Source organism: Xenopus tropicalis, chromosome 2 (genome assembly GCF_000004195.4).
Source record: "Xenopus tropicalis strain Nigerian chromosome 2, UCB_Xtro_10.0, whole genome shotgun sequence".
Taxonomy (NCBI): Eukaryota; Metazoa; Chordata; class Amphibia; order Anura; family Pipidae; genus Xenopus; species Xenopus tropicalis.
The window spans coordinates 108045678-108060018 of NC_030678.2; the positions used below are offsets into that span (position 1 = coordinate 108045678).

General features: G+C 37.1%; 1 protein-coding gene across 3 annotated transcripts in view; it reads left to right on the top strand.

Annotated features, from left to right (window-relative positions):
- The window catches only part of dmd.3 (LOC105946662), a 1093908-nt gene that overhangs the window by 729143 nt on the left and 350424 nt on the right, over nt 1-14341 (top strand). For all 3 annotated transcript variants that reach the window (XM_031897001.1, XM_031896997.1, XM_031896998.1), the window contains 2 exons: nt 5020-5231; nt 10951-11105. In XM_031897001.1, coding sequence (XP_031752861.1) covers nt 5020-5231; nt 10951-11105 — 367 coding nt within the window. The remainder of the gene's footprint in view (nt 1-5019; nt 5232-10950; nt 11106-14341) is intronic.

Genomic DNA, 14341 nt, shown 5'->3' on the forward strand with positions numbered 1-14341 from the left:
AACATTAGCAGTAGTAGCCCTCCATTGGTTTTTGATATATACATTAATCACACATTAATCTAAAAGAAAACATGGCTTTACTACTTAGATTTCTTCCAGTCCAGGCCCCTAGATGCAGTCCTGTGGCATCTTTTCTACCATGTGGTTACCATTTTTGACATTTGCTCTTTAGGTAGAATATGTATATGACTAGCAGACAGTTGCAAGTAAACATGTTAGTGTGCCCACAGTGGGCATATATTGATATTGGGCGCATTTGCACCTGGGCAGTAACCAATAGCAACCAATCAGATTGATTCGATTTTTTTTTCAGCCAGCCACAGGTAAAAACATGAAAAATAAAAGCAAGAATTTAATTGGTGCCCATGGGCGATTGCCCAGATGCAGATTTGCCAATTCTCCTTATTGGCTTTGCATGTGTGTAGAATTAAAAAGCAGGATCACAAAAAAAAATTAATGAACAATGCTCTCAATATTAAAACTATAACAATTGCAAAGATAGACAATACATTGTGGTGCTCGTGTGTGTGTATGTGGTAAGTGTATGTGAGAGAGCAGAATAATGTGAAGCAAACAGGTAAAAATATTCCAGTTGCTCTAGCAACGGGAAAAATGTCACTCGCGATGTTAAAAATATTCAGTGGGATAAGGCAGGCAAAATTTCTAAGGTTACTCGAGTCAAACATTGGTATTTTTAGCAGTAGCTCAGCTTCTCTTTAAGTAGATCCAAAGAACAATATAAACTTCCTTGCTTTATCAGGCCCATTACATCTTCAGTATACATTTTCTCGCAGCTAAATTAAGGTGGCATAAGTGTTCCAGAGAAAAGCCAAAACATTGTACTAATCCCTTTTAGTAGGCTTGGTGTATATGAAAAACCATCTTAAAAAAAAAAAAGGCCTTTTGCTTTGATTTCAGCTCTAAACATGGAGGTATGTGGGGGTTGCGTTTTCTTTCTATTAGCCTTTCCCCATTAGACTGACAGTTTACCATTTGTTTTACTTACAATGCAGCACTTTTCCTATAATAACCGTGTATTGCGGCTACACATGGAGTTTCACCCACCACAATTGTACCAGATGCATCAGAACAGATCTTAACTGTGCATGTGTGTTTAGCAAGTTGCAACTAACATTTTCAGAGCTGGAATTGTGTCACTTCTGATTCATTTTGATGTATTGGATGCAGTTGCGGTGAACGCAAAGCTGAGCTTAGCTGTAATGTGGGAAATAACACTGAATTGTGGATAAAGAAATGGTGAATTACACCTGAAATTGCACTTTGCACATTGCACTTGCACTAATCAATGAGCCCAAAAAGGCTTGGTAATTTTTGGTTTTTGATCTTGCCCTCCATGACTAATGTGTATTTAGTTCCCCTCTACTGCCCTGTACCTAGCCCTGCAGCATCACATGCATCTAACGATCTGTTTCTAGTTCCGCTGTAGCCCTTTTGTATTTAGTCTTTGGAATCATCCAAAATCTTAGAAATTTGCATAAAAACTTAGAACTTTATTTTTGATTCGCCATGTTAAGTGACACAGATATTTAACTGAAGGGCTAATATATATGTATACATCAATCAAAAAAATGCAGCCATTTCATGATTTTTAATGTAATAATATGGTTTGGAACAGTTACCTAAACCTGGCCCCCTGTTCTCCTGCTGATCTGGATGCCTCAAAAAAAAAATGTAGCAGTAGCTGTAGCAGACTGTCTTCAGCTTGCATACTCCAAGTCCCACAATTCCCTGCACACATGATGTCAATAAGGAAGAAACATCACAGTGCAATGCATTGTGGGTTATGTAGTTCCTCCATGCTGCTTGTAAGCTGTGGGGAAGTTGTTACAATTTGTAACATCAATGTTTAAGTCCTTCCTCCCCTGCCAGGATTTCAAATGATGCAAAAATAGATGTTTTGCAGCTGAATTTCAGCATATAAAAATGGTATTTATTCATACTGTTTAAAGTAACAGAGATTGAATATTTTACTTGTTGGCTAATGTATATATGATAAAGGAAAGCTGAACTATCACCTTCTGGGTCATTCAATATCTTGAATTTATTAAAAAAAAAAAAAAGAGAAACAGTATCATTCTGCCCGGAAATCAAAACAGAAACACATTGCCATGCAGTTATATTGTACAGTAATATTGTCTGTATCATTATCCAGTTTTTTATACTTAGTGGAAACATGAAAGGGCCTATATCATATAAGAGAAAGCTAGCAAGTTAGGATTTCTCTGCTAGGAATGCTGAAATTATTATCAACAATAGTCCACAGACAGAGTATAGTACTTAACACAACATTAGAAAATATTCTGCTACAGTGAAAATTGCATCATAAGTTCAAGAAAGCATCTCCAAAGAACTGAATAATTTGGTGATATATGGATTTAATTAGAATTCCTCTATAATAATAACTTAAAAATATAAAAATTATTATAAGTTTGTTTTTGGATGGAAAATGAGTATGAATAATTCACGCAAAGAATATTTATAGTTTCACAGCACTAATTGAAACATTTATTCAGTATGAAAATTTCATTTGAATATCAATAAGATGATATCCTGTATATCTTTATGTCAGTTGCTATAAAAAAAAAAATCAAGGCTAGAAAGCAAAAGTTATTGCAGTAACATTAATTCTTTCAATTAAAACAGAACTGGAATGAATACTGAGATCCAACTCTTTCGCAAATGCTTAAGGCAAATGGATGTTCTTTAGAGATTAGTTTTGATGAAATTAACATCATTTCTTAGTCATATAGCAGCAAAAAGACTTTCTGAGATTCTGCGTAGTGTGTTATTATAACTTATTACTAAGTAATCACTTGGGATTTCTACAGTGGTCATGTTTCATTTTCTGTAAAGAAAATATACCAGTGAAAGTGCCTTGTTTTATTGAATTTCAAGTACTGTTTCAAAATACATAATAAATTAGTACAGGTATCCTTATCTGGAAACCTGTTATACAGAAAGCTCTGAATTACGGGAATTACTTCTCCTCTATAGAGTCCATTGTAAACAAATAATTCTAATTTTAAAAAATGACTTTTCTCTGTAATAATAAAATAGTACATTGTACTTGATCCTAACTAAGCTGCATGAATCCATATTGAGGGAAAACAATCCTTTGTTAAAATGATTTTTAGTAGACTGAAGGTATGGCAAGGCATGGTGAAATATCCCTTTTCCAGAAAACCCCAGGCTCTGAGCAATTTGGATAACAGGTCCCATACCTGAATAATATTCCTTGAACTCTTCTCCCTTAGATAATCAAGATGAAAAGTGCTCAGTCCAAAACAGAGACAACATAAACAAATTATAATTTGATATCAAAAATACTGCAGAGGTTTATTGAAGGTAAGATCTTAGCAAACATTTTAGGGACACTTAAAGGGGAAATGTCCCTAGAACATTTACTGAGATTTCACCTTCCATAATCTTCCATGGTGTTTTTGCAGAGCAAATTCTATACTCTAAGGGGCTGATTTACTAAGACACGATTTCGAATCCGAATTGGAAAAATTCCGATTGGAAACGAACATTTTGCGACTTTTTCGTATTTTTTGCGATTTTTTCAGCGTCTTTACGATTTTTGCGTAAAAACGAGAGTTTTTCGGCGTCTTTACGATTTTTGCGTAAAAACGCGAGTTTTTCGTAGCCATTACGAAAGTTGCGCAAAGTCGCAATTTTTTCATAGCGTTAACACTTGCGCACAAAGTCGCGCCTTTTTCGTAGTGTTAAAACTTAAAAGGCGCGATGTTTCGCGCAAGTTTTAACGCTACGAAAAAATCGCGACTTTGCGCAACTTTCGTAATGGCTCCGAAAAACTCGCGTTTTTACGCAAAAATCGTAAAGACGCCGAAAAACTCGCGTTTTTACGCAAAAATCGTAAAGACGCCGAAAAAAATCGCAAAATTACTGATCATTACGAAAAAAACGCAATCGGACGCATTTCGGCCCGTTCGTGGGTTAGTAAATGTGCCCCTAGGTGTTATATGACTTTTTTTTTAACAAAAACCAGTACACTGGGAAATCTTGGAGTGAGGATATACATCTGCTTTTGCACCAACACTTTGCAAGTTAAACTATTCCAGTATTCAGAATCCTTTTCCTGGCTAGACTGCACAAAAAGAAGTGGGGACTAGTCAACCTAGTAAGGGTTCCTGATGCATAAATTAATGCAAAACAAGGATGCTCGGCCCCCTGTAACACACAGATTTGGCCTTTTTCAGCAGGATTCGAATTCAGCCGAATCCATACCTCTGGCCAAATCAAATCCGAATCTTTAAAATCACGTGACTTTTTGTCACATAAACAAAGAAATTAAAAATTTTCAACACGCATGAAGCGCATGGTTCTCTTTGACCCTTTCTTATCCTTATTTGCAAATTCAGATTCAGTTCAGTATTTGGCCAAATCTTTCACAAAGGATTTGGAGTTTGGCCTGATCCGTTGCTTCCGTAATATAAAGTACAATGATGAATACAAATAAATAAATCAATAAAAGGTACATTTGCATTAAAGATTCCACAGAGCTAAATGACAAAGAGAAAATGGAGGTCCCTGTCTCATAGAGCTTACAATCTAAATAGGAGGGTAAATTACAGATTAAAGTAGGAGCGTATTTAGTGCTGCAGGTTACAGTGGGTGACGCTGCAATATAAGTGCCAGTTCAGGTGCTATGCGAGTGCTCCAAGAGTTTAGTTCTGAAGAGATTGAGGACGGACTTCTCTCCAAAGGAATTTAGGGATGCCATTCCACATGTAAGGAGCAGCAAGACAGAAGAGTTTAAGGCAGGAAACAGTAGTAGTAGTGAGAGGTGCAACCAAGTGGTTGGTCTAAGAGGATCAGAGGAGTCAGCCAGGAACGTATGGAGACACAAGAGAAGAGATGTAGTGAGGTGCAGAGGAATGAAGATCTTTGAATGTTGTGAGAAGGAGTTTATTAGTTATTATTTGTTTAATTGGAAGCCTGAACATAGCTGTAATGTGCTCTGCATTTGTGTTGTAGTTGACAAAATACAAAATCAATGGGAAGAGGTTCAGTGTCACCTTCAAAACAGAAGACTGCAGCTACAAGAAATGCTGAAGGATTCCAACCAATGGATAGAGGCTCGACATGAGGCAGATCAAGTTATAGAGAAAGCAAAAAACAGGACTGATTCATGGAAAGAAATATCCTACACAGTAGAAGCCCTGAAAAACCAGAATTCTGATCTGAAGGTTTGTTTTATTATTAATGTTTTATTAATGGTTATTTACAGTCCACTAACTATTCCACATTTAAGACAGCTACAATATAGTTAAAAGGGTATTGGCTATTATGCACACAGTGACACAGTTTATTTTGTATCTGCTTTCCACTGGTCTATGCATCTTTCTATACTGTTATATACCTTATATCAGTGCTGTCCAACTTCTGTGGTACCGAGGGCCGGAATTTTTCCGGCCTCCGTGGTGGAGGGCCGATAATGGAAGCTAGTTTTAACCACTCCCCCTTTTAAAACCACACCCACTTGAAACCACACCCACGTTATTGCATGACCATAGCCATATTAATGGTGGTAGTACAGCAAAAGCCTGTCATACTCTGCCTTCCCTACCCTGCCTGTGTGTGCCATACTCTGCCTGCCCTACCCTGCCTGTGCGTGCCATACTCTGCCTGCCCTACCCTGCCTGCCTGTGCCATACTCTGCCTGCCCTATGCTGCCTGTGTGTATGGCACATACAGGCAGCATAGGGCAGGCAGAGTATGGCACACACAGGCAGCCTACAGTGACACAATGCTGGCACTGCTCCTACAGTCTGCACAATAACTATGTATTAAAAAACTTTTTTAATGCAGTACCACCACAGTATATGTTCTTTTTATAGTGTGCAGGGTTTTTTGTGGGTTTCTACTGCTCCTACAGTCTGTCTGAGGTGTGAACAGGGGAACAATGTGAGTGATTACAGCCTGAGCCTGAGGTGTGAACACTGCAGGGGGTGAACAATGCAGAGATTAAAAGGTGTGAACAACACAGTGGATTACATTTTTAAACAATACAGGGGGTTTACAGCCTAAATCTGAGGTGTTAACCATGCACGGGGCCAGTACTGATACCATTTAAAGCTTACACAAAGGTAAGCCATCAAAGCAGCCAGACAGGTGTTGGGCCACACAGAGGGGGGTCGTGGGCCTATGTGGCCAGCGGGCCGCCAGTTGGACAGCACTGCCTTATATGATACTCTCTACTCCCATGTCCTGTTAATAATGCTGGGAATAGTAATTTAGTAGCAATTTGGTACCTATTAATGTAATATGTTCCAAATAACATATTATGTCAGTCTCCTGTATCTTAATCAGGGTAGTACAGATTTCTCTCAGGAATACAGTATGTGGAACATTAGAACTATTAAAGACATACCCTCCTAATCGCATAGTTTGTAGTGAAGCCATGAAGATCAATTTTCATATCCTTTTCAAATTACTTCTATATCCTTAAGAAACTCAGGTAGCTCTTCTTTCTTACACCTCCTCTATTTATATATAATATGTTTTTCTTAAAACCTAAATGTGTCGTAAGTTATAGCGTTGGCTATTATTAGTAGTAGCAGACTACTAAACTTTTCTCCCCTACAATCCTGTGTTACTAGAACATCATGGTGCTCCCCAGGACTGGACATGCTTAAATTCAGCAGAATGTAGTTACTGCTTCACCTATATAAAAATTTTAACTCAAGCTGTTTAAGATAAGCTAAAGAGATAAGTTCTAAAGCCAAAACCTCTTCTAAGTGCAACTAACTTCAACAACAAAATCCAGTAATTTTCAGTAGTTCAGCAGCTTTAAAAGAGCTATAGGTCAGTAATACTTGAATCACGAGAAATGTAATGCAGACATGAAATAGGAAAGGAAACATAGACCAGACAATGTAAAGGAGGCTAGGAGGTAGAGTTGTATAGTGCATACATTACAAACACAAACCATTTGGAATGGAACAAATGTTAGGATCCTATTTTTTCCCTTTGTTTGTAAATCTGCTCAAGTGTAAGAATATTGTGTTAGTGTATGAATATTGTGTTAATGTGTGAATATTGTGTCAGTGTTAGAATATTGTGTTAGTGTATGCATGGCACATACATGAGAGAATATGAACATATTATGCTTCACATTATACCATGTCTGAACAAATAAGTAACAATGCAGGTTCTGCATTGCAGTTTATAGCCAGAAATGTATAGCACTTTTCTCCTATTTGTGTTGTCTGTTGATGCTGCAAATGTTTATATTGCTATGAGGCTTCTAGTTATACATTTTCTATTGTTCCCTTCTCAGGCTGTTCTTACTGAGCTCTTTTTCCAGGGGGCTCGAGAGATATCTTTCCAAAGCGAAGGATATAAACTTTTTTGTCAGCTATTTACGTTTCCATGTTGGATCTCAAGCTCTGCAGTTTGAGAAAGATGGCACAGTTATAATTTTAATGTAAAACAACCCACAGCTGCCTCTCTTGTGTTTCTCTTTCTGCTGTGTTTGTTCTTTTGTGTGTGCTTTTATTCCATTTGGGTGAATCAGGGATTGCAGGCCCCTGTGGAGCTTGCATATTCATTTTTTTAATTACGACCCTTAATTACCTTAACTTGCCCTCTAAAAATTTCCTAAGTGAATCCTCATTACAGAAAATTAAAAATAACCATAAGTGGTGCGATCACTCCATGTCACTAATTATTTTATCCTTTTAGGTCAGCAAATTTGAGATAATAAAAACGCAATACAAGATTGCATCTTCGGGAAGTTTATTTGGAAATGAGTGGAGCTTCAAATTTAGACTAGACTTAAGGAATAAAATGAGTTAAAGACAAGTTTAGTTGTGCTTAGATAAACCTCAGATCCATTACATTTGGATGGAGAATGGCATTTCAGTTTGACTAACCCATAAAGTATCCAGCGGAGCACTTTGTTCATTTCATAGCTGCAGATACTGTAGCAAATGTCTATGGCTCTCTGTTATAAGAATCATTGACCAGTCAGCCTGTGTTACGTACAATCATAGATCTTTTTCAACAATTTTACCAAGAACTTTTTTTAAAGGCCTAAAAAGTTTTAGCTTACATAAACTCTATTACTTGTTTAGCTGACAGATGAAAAAGTGAGAATTTATTGCGTCATATTCAGCCAACCACCTCGGAAAATGAAGATTGTTTTTTTCTAAATCAATGACTCAGCTGCAAATGTTATGTCAGAAACTAAGAAATCTTGACCAACCTTTAGGGTAATGTCTTATGTGAGGGTTCATTTATAAATGCAAGGGCCCTTATAATTACATGCTCCTTACAACTTGTGCCTAGTGCCAGTGCTTTCATGATTTGTAGCCCATGGCACACAAAGTGCAAAGTATGGGGTGCACGGGAGCCCTGGAATTACATCTATCTTAAGAGGTATTACTTTAGGGGTTCTTTTAACATGTTCCGCATACTCACACAAGAGAAAGCACCTAGTGGTTTCCACACTTACACTGTTATTGATACTGCATGGATGTGCTGGATGTGATGCAACTGCTACAACGTGAACTTGATTTACCAATGCAGACAATTTGTACTAGGTTTAATAAATCACATTCAAGATGCAACACATGCTCTTTTACATGGCACCAGCTATAATACTGGCGTTCTGGCAAAAATGTGCATTTTTCTGCATCTGGTCAGGTACTTGCAAAAAGTGGGTAACCTATAGGTTGTGGGTACAACTTTCGAATGGGGTTATAGATGTGGGTTGGTGGGTCTGCGGGTTTGCAGGTCACAGGTTCAGTTGCAGGTCTTATCTAAAGCAAGTTTTACTTATTTATACTTCTTTTGTCTGCCCCTGCTGACTTCTGATGATGGGTAGCAGACTGGTTAGCGGAGAGGCAGTTGTGGGTCATGTAACAGGTCCAATCAGGTAAAGAATACACTTTACAGGTCCAGCTGTGGGTTGCGGGTTGGGGCTCTGAGTTTCAAAAATGGAACCCCAGCAGCACTCTACATTTTGCACCAATTACATATGCACTTGCATTCATTACTGGACACCATTAAAAAATTGTCCTCCTCTCCTCCTCTTATTCTTGATTCACAATTTTGATTCTAATCATCAAAGTGACATCAAGGTAATAAACAATAACATTAATTTAAATTAGTTAAGTAATTAGTGGAAAAAAAAAGTTGTATTAAAGACAAAAGAGATGCATTTTTTCTGATGTTGATGAAATAGGATAATATCCACATAGCCTGTAGATTGCATATAAACAGTTTGACTTAAATACAATACAATACCATCAAGCTCTTGCAAATTGTTGAAAGGTTTTATCTATACTAATATCACACTTTCTTATCCCTTCTAAAGCCCCAGTGAATAAAGGCATTGGCTGTGTAGAGAGACCTGCAAATCAATAGTAAAATCTACAGCAGATTATGTAAATTATACTAACAAAGGTCTGTAAATGTAACACCATCAGTTACCTATGATGCTATTCACTTCAATTTGAATAAGAGGATTTTTTACAGATATCAGGGATTTATGGCTTGTGCTTGAGCATGCTTGTGTATGTTTCCATAAATCGCATTGCAAAAAATGGGTTTATTGAGATACAGCTCAAAAAAAGTACTGATACATTATGATTTAGAAACTCTTTTTCAGACTCAGTTCTGAAAAGCCACATAGAAAGAAATATGGCTGCTAATAAACTTTAGAACAAATTCTGACTAACTGACACATTGATCAAAGCGGTAAATGCTTTGGTAACTGGGTCAGTTCATTCAACACTTGACTGTCAAGAACATTTTTGTAATAGTCAGGAAAGCGTTAATAACTGCACAAAATACACAGGACTCCACAATTTAAATTTTAATAAACCTTCTTCCAAATCTTCCGAGAACACTAATTAACCTTATGAGCTGCACGCAGGATGTGTGCATAGCCGTCAGGTAAAATAGGTTTATGGAAAGGCATTGCTTGTCTTGCCTGAAATCTCTACAGCTTCATCTCAAATACTGTATATCTTTTCAGGGTTTGTTCTTGCAATACTTGATGTTCACATAGTTCTTTCTTGGAGGCAATTATCAGTAATGCAACACAAATCTGAAGAGCCAGATGGTATAATAGGGTACAAGCTGTCCTTATGACCAACTAAACAGACCTATGGTTCTCTGCACCTATAAACAATATTGTTGGTGGTGTTGATGACATGATTTAGAGTCTATAGCATGGTGCTTGAGATCTACTGTAATTAGTACACTGAGTGCAGGGATTTGGTGAGAATTTAATATTTTCTATCCAACAAGTGACTAGTTAATGGTAACCATTTTATGAGGTTACATACAGAGAACTACTGTAAATCTGGACCAGTAAAGTTATATGTAACCATTAAGCAGTCCACTACGATTGAGGACACTTTGCTTATAATAACCATGTGTATATGACTATGTAATTACAGTGACTTACCAGCAGATGGCACTAATCACATAATAAATTAAACTGCCTGTATTCTAGGATAAACGTGCATTAATTTAAAAGTCAAGCAGTGAAATTGTACAAAAAGAAAAACTTCTAACTGATGAATAATATTCTTAAATTCACGATTCAATTTTTAAAACAATCAGTGCAATGGTTTTTGGATAAAAGCATTTTCCCATTAGTCTCATACCCAGGGAACTACTGAATAGCTAAAGCACAATGCCTGAACTCTCAAGGATTTTTCCTTCAATATAAAAATAGACATGTACGTGTCTGTACCTCTTTCTCTTTTTACTGATATATATATATATATCATAAAAGCCTTAAATATCTTATATAGATTTCCACATAACGTTATGTGTGCTGATTGCTGATGTATTTAATGCAACCATACACAGAACTTTCTTTTTGCATGTTTCCTTTGTATTGTCTTGGTTATATCTAGTAATTGGACAACAATTTCTTTCCATCACTAGCAATTTTCCAAGGAACTCCAGCAATGGCAGATAAACGTCGACGCAGCAAATGACTTAGCTCTTAAGCTTCTGCGTGACTATTCTACAGATGACACAAGGAAAGTGGAACTGATGAAAGATAACATTAATGCTACTTGGGCAAGAATTAATAAGAGGTATGTCATATTCTATATCACAGTGTTATAGTTAAATCCATCCATGCTAATTCACATTGACATCTTGTAAAGACCTCTGTCCCCTCACAGGTAACAAAGATAATCTATATATGCTGTCATTTGAACAGAGAAGAACATAACAGGCATTTAGACCAATTATTTCAACTTTTTATACGGCTCTCAACACAATGTAGAATCAAGCCTTTCTTGTATGAAATGTATTTTCTGTGAGATGCATCCCTACTGTTTGCAAGAGAAGGGCGGGGCATAATGGGTTACAGAAGGTGCAACTATTACAAACCCTTTTATTTCTCCAGTTGGTAAAATAATATTTATGCATGGGGGGAGCAAAATGTCTCAGAGGACCAAGAAAGATGGAATTTTGATGAAACCAATGGAACTAGGGATTTACGTGTATCTTGGATATAAGATTTAGGTGAAGAAATGGACCAGTGAAGCAATATATAACTCTTTCCCCCTGTAAGCAACAGGATTAGGTCTTGCCTTGCACATTGTCTCACACATGAAGTGTGCTCTACTTTCTGTGCAAGATTTATATTTATAGCAAGCTGTCATTATCCTTGCTTGCCTTTACCTTTAGAAGAGTATGCATTTTCATGTCACACTACAGACGAAACACGGACGACCTCCCTTCCCCAGGACACTTCTCCTAATGTTCTCGGTTATAGAAGTTTATAATGCAGCAGAAAGCAATAACACGCAGGAGATTTCCACCCCACTGACAGACTGGCTCAATTTATCTACCTTTTTTAATTAAAGATAAAAATGACATGCACATTTTTCATTCACCTAGCCTTTCCTTATTTCACTTTAATTATCTGTTCCCCATTATTCTTTTTTCCCATCAGCCTCCTGTTTCGGTCCTGCAGTCAAACAATGCAGATTGTATGGGAGATGAAGGAATTAGGAAAGATCTGTGGGAGTACCATTAACCAATATATTAACGTAACTCATTTTCCTTTTCAAGGTGCATTTACTTTTATGGGCAGTAAGGATGAAAAGTATGAGAGCAAAGGGAAAAGTAAAAGAAAACAGAAATAGGATTATCATTCCATGTGGGCATCAGGGATCCTCTCATTAAATGCAAAATTACATTATTTTTCATGGTATTCGCCCACCAGCTATGCCTTATAAGATATTTTGCTCTGTGTGAACGGGCGATTGGCGACATTAATAAATTTTATATGAAAATATTTATGGTTTTGCAAAGTGCAAGATTTATGACGTTTAATGCACAGATTTACTGACTGTTTGGAAACCCTTTTTCGTATTGCCCAACTTTCCATCATTAATAATACATCCTTACAAAAATGGCCTACAAAAGGGTCCAGGAGCATAAAGGTGCTTATGGCATACAGATAGGGTGTGTACTACGACTGGGAATTTCAGTAAAACCAAAGACCTCCCATATCACAAATTAAAAAGACCATAGTTAGGGTTTTAATAATATTTTTTACTAAATGGTCTTTCCCTTGTACTTTTCTTTATACCACTGGGATAGGATGGTTTATCCCAGTGGTTTATACCACTGAGATAGGATAGACCTATCTATCTACTGTCTTCTTAAGACTGGGATAGAAAAGTCACCTTATGAAATATAACATTTCTGGCAGATGCAAGTGATGCTCCTGCTTGTTTCACCCAAGGTCACCTGTACTATCTTCACTCATAATTGCACTTACCTGCACTGCTGAAACCTTGCATTATTCTCATATCCTTTGATGTAAAGTAGATACCATTAGTTTTTAGCTTTGTTCTATGAATTTTTAAGTGATACTTTCTAAAAGTTAGGTTTTTGCTTTTATTGTTATCTCCTTTGACATATTAGTTATTACACCAATAATCTTGATATTGGTCCACGGCTATATATCTTTCTCTCCTTTTATTTAAATTATATGCGTTTTAGTGTCACATATGCTGTGTTTCTGTATAACAGTATTAAGGAAAACACCCTAATATGTATGTGCGTTTAGAAATAGCATCCAAATATTTCTAACACCTTCAGGAATAAAAAGAACTGCTTTATGCTGCCCCTGGTAACTTACGGGCACTGCTGCCCGAGGCAAATTTCTCAATTCGCCTCATGTCAGAAGCGCCCTGGGTTACAACCACAGCAGCTAGTGAGAAGACAGAAGCCCTACTGCTAGTGAGGGCAGCAGAGTTTATCCTCAATAACTTTAAAAGGATTCAGGATTTGTAATTATTATATTTGAATATAATAACAAATATGCCTTTGTTATAGTACAGGTATAATACCAGCTATCCAGAATGCTCAATACCAGGGTTTTCTGGATAAGGAACCTTTCCGTAGTTTGGATCTCCATACTTTGTCTTCTAAAAAAAAATTCAAACATTTCACAAACCTAACAGGATTGTTTTGCCATCAATACGGATTAATTGTATCTTAGTTGGGATCAAATACAGTACAGGTATAGGACCCATTATCCAGAATGCTCGGGACCAAGGGTATTCCGGATAAGGGGTCTTTCCGTAATTTGGATCTCAACACCTTAAGTCTACTAAAAAATCAATAAAACATTAATTAAACCCAATAGGATTGTTTTGCATCCAATAAGGATTATTTATATCTTAGTTGGGATCAATTCCAATGTACCGTTTTATTTCTACATAGAAAAAGGAAATCAGTTTTAAAATTCTGAATTATTTGATTATAATGGAGTCTATGGGAGACAGGCTTTCCGTAATTCGGAGCTTTCTGGATAACGGGTTTCCGGATAAGGGGTCCGATACCTGTACAAGGTACTGTTTTATTATTACAGAGAAAATAAAGCAGTAGAGAGAAGGCATGAGCAGTAACCAGTTCAGTGTGAACTTCTTTTTGGCTTCATGCTTCTTCTGGAAAAGCCCCTGCCAAGAGCAGAAAGCAGCCTACTAAGAGAGCCAAAAGAGATTGGTGAGAGCTTAGCAGAACTGATCCTGGTCTGTATCTTCAAAACTACTTTACAGAAATGTATTTTTCTCACAGGGGCTGTTTAAATTTAGACTATTGTCTAAAGGTGAACATACCCTTTAAAGGGTACAAGAACACACCTTTTAGTGCTCACTTAAAGAACATGTGTGCCCCCAGGGCTGCTGGTCTCTGCATTAAGTGCTGATCAGAAATCAAGTGCTCCTTGCAGAGAGCATTGTCAGGAGGCTTCTACTGCTCTGTTCTTTGCCTCCCTGAATGGCATTCAAGGTAGGGTGCAGGAGGG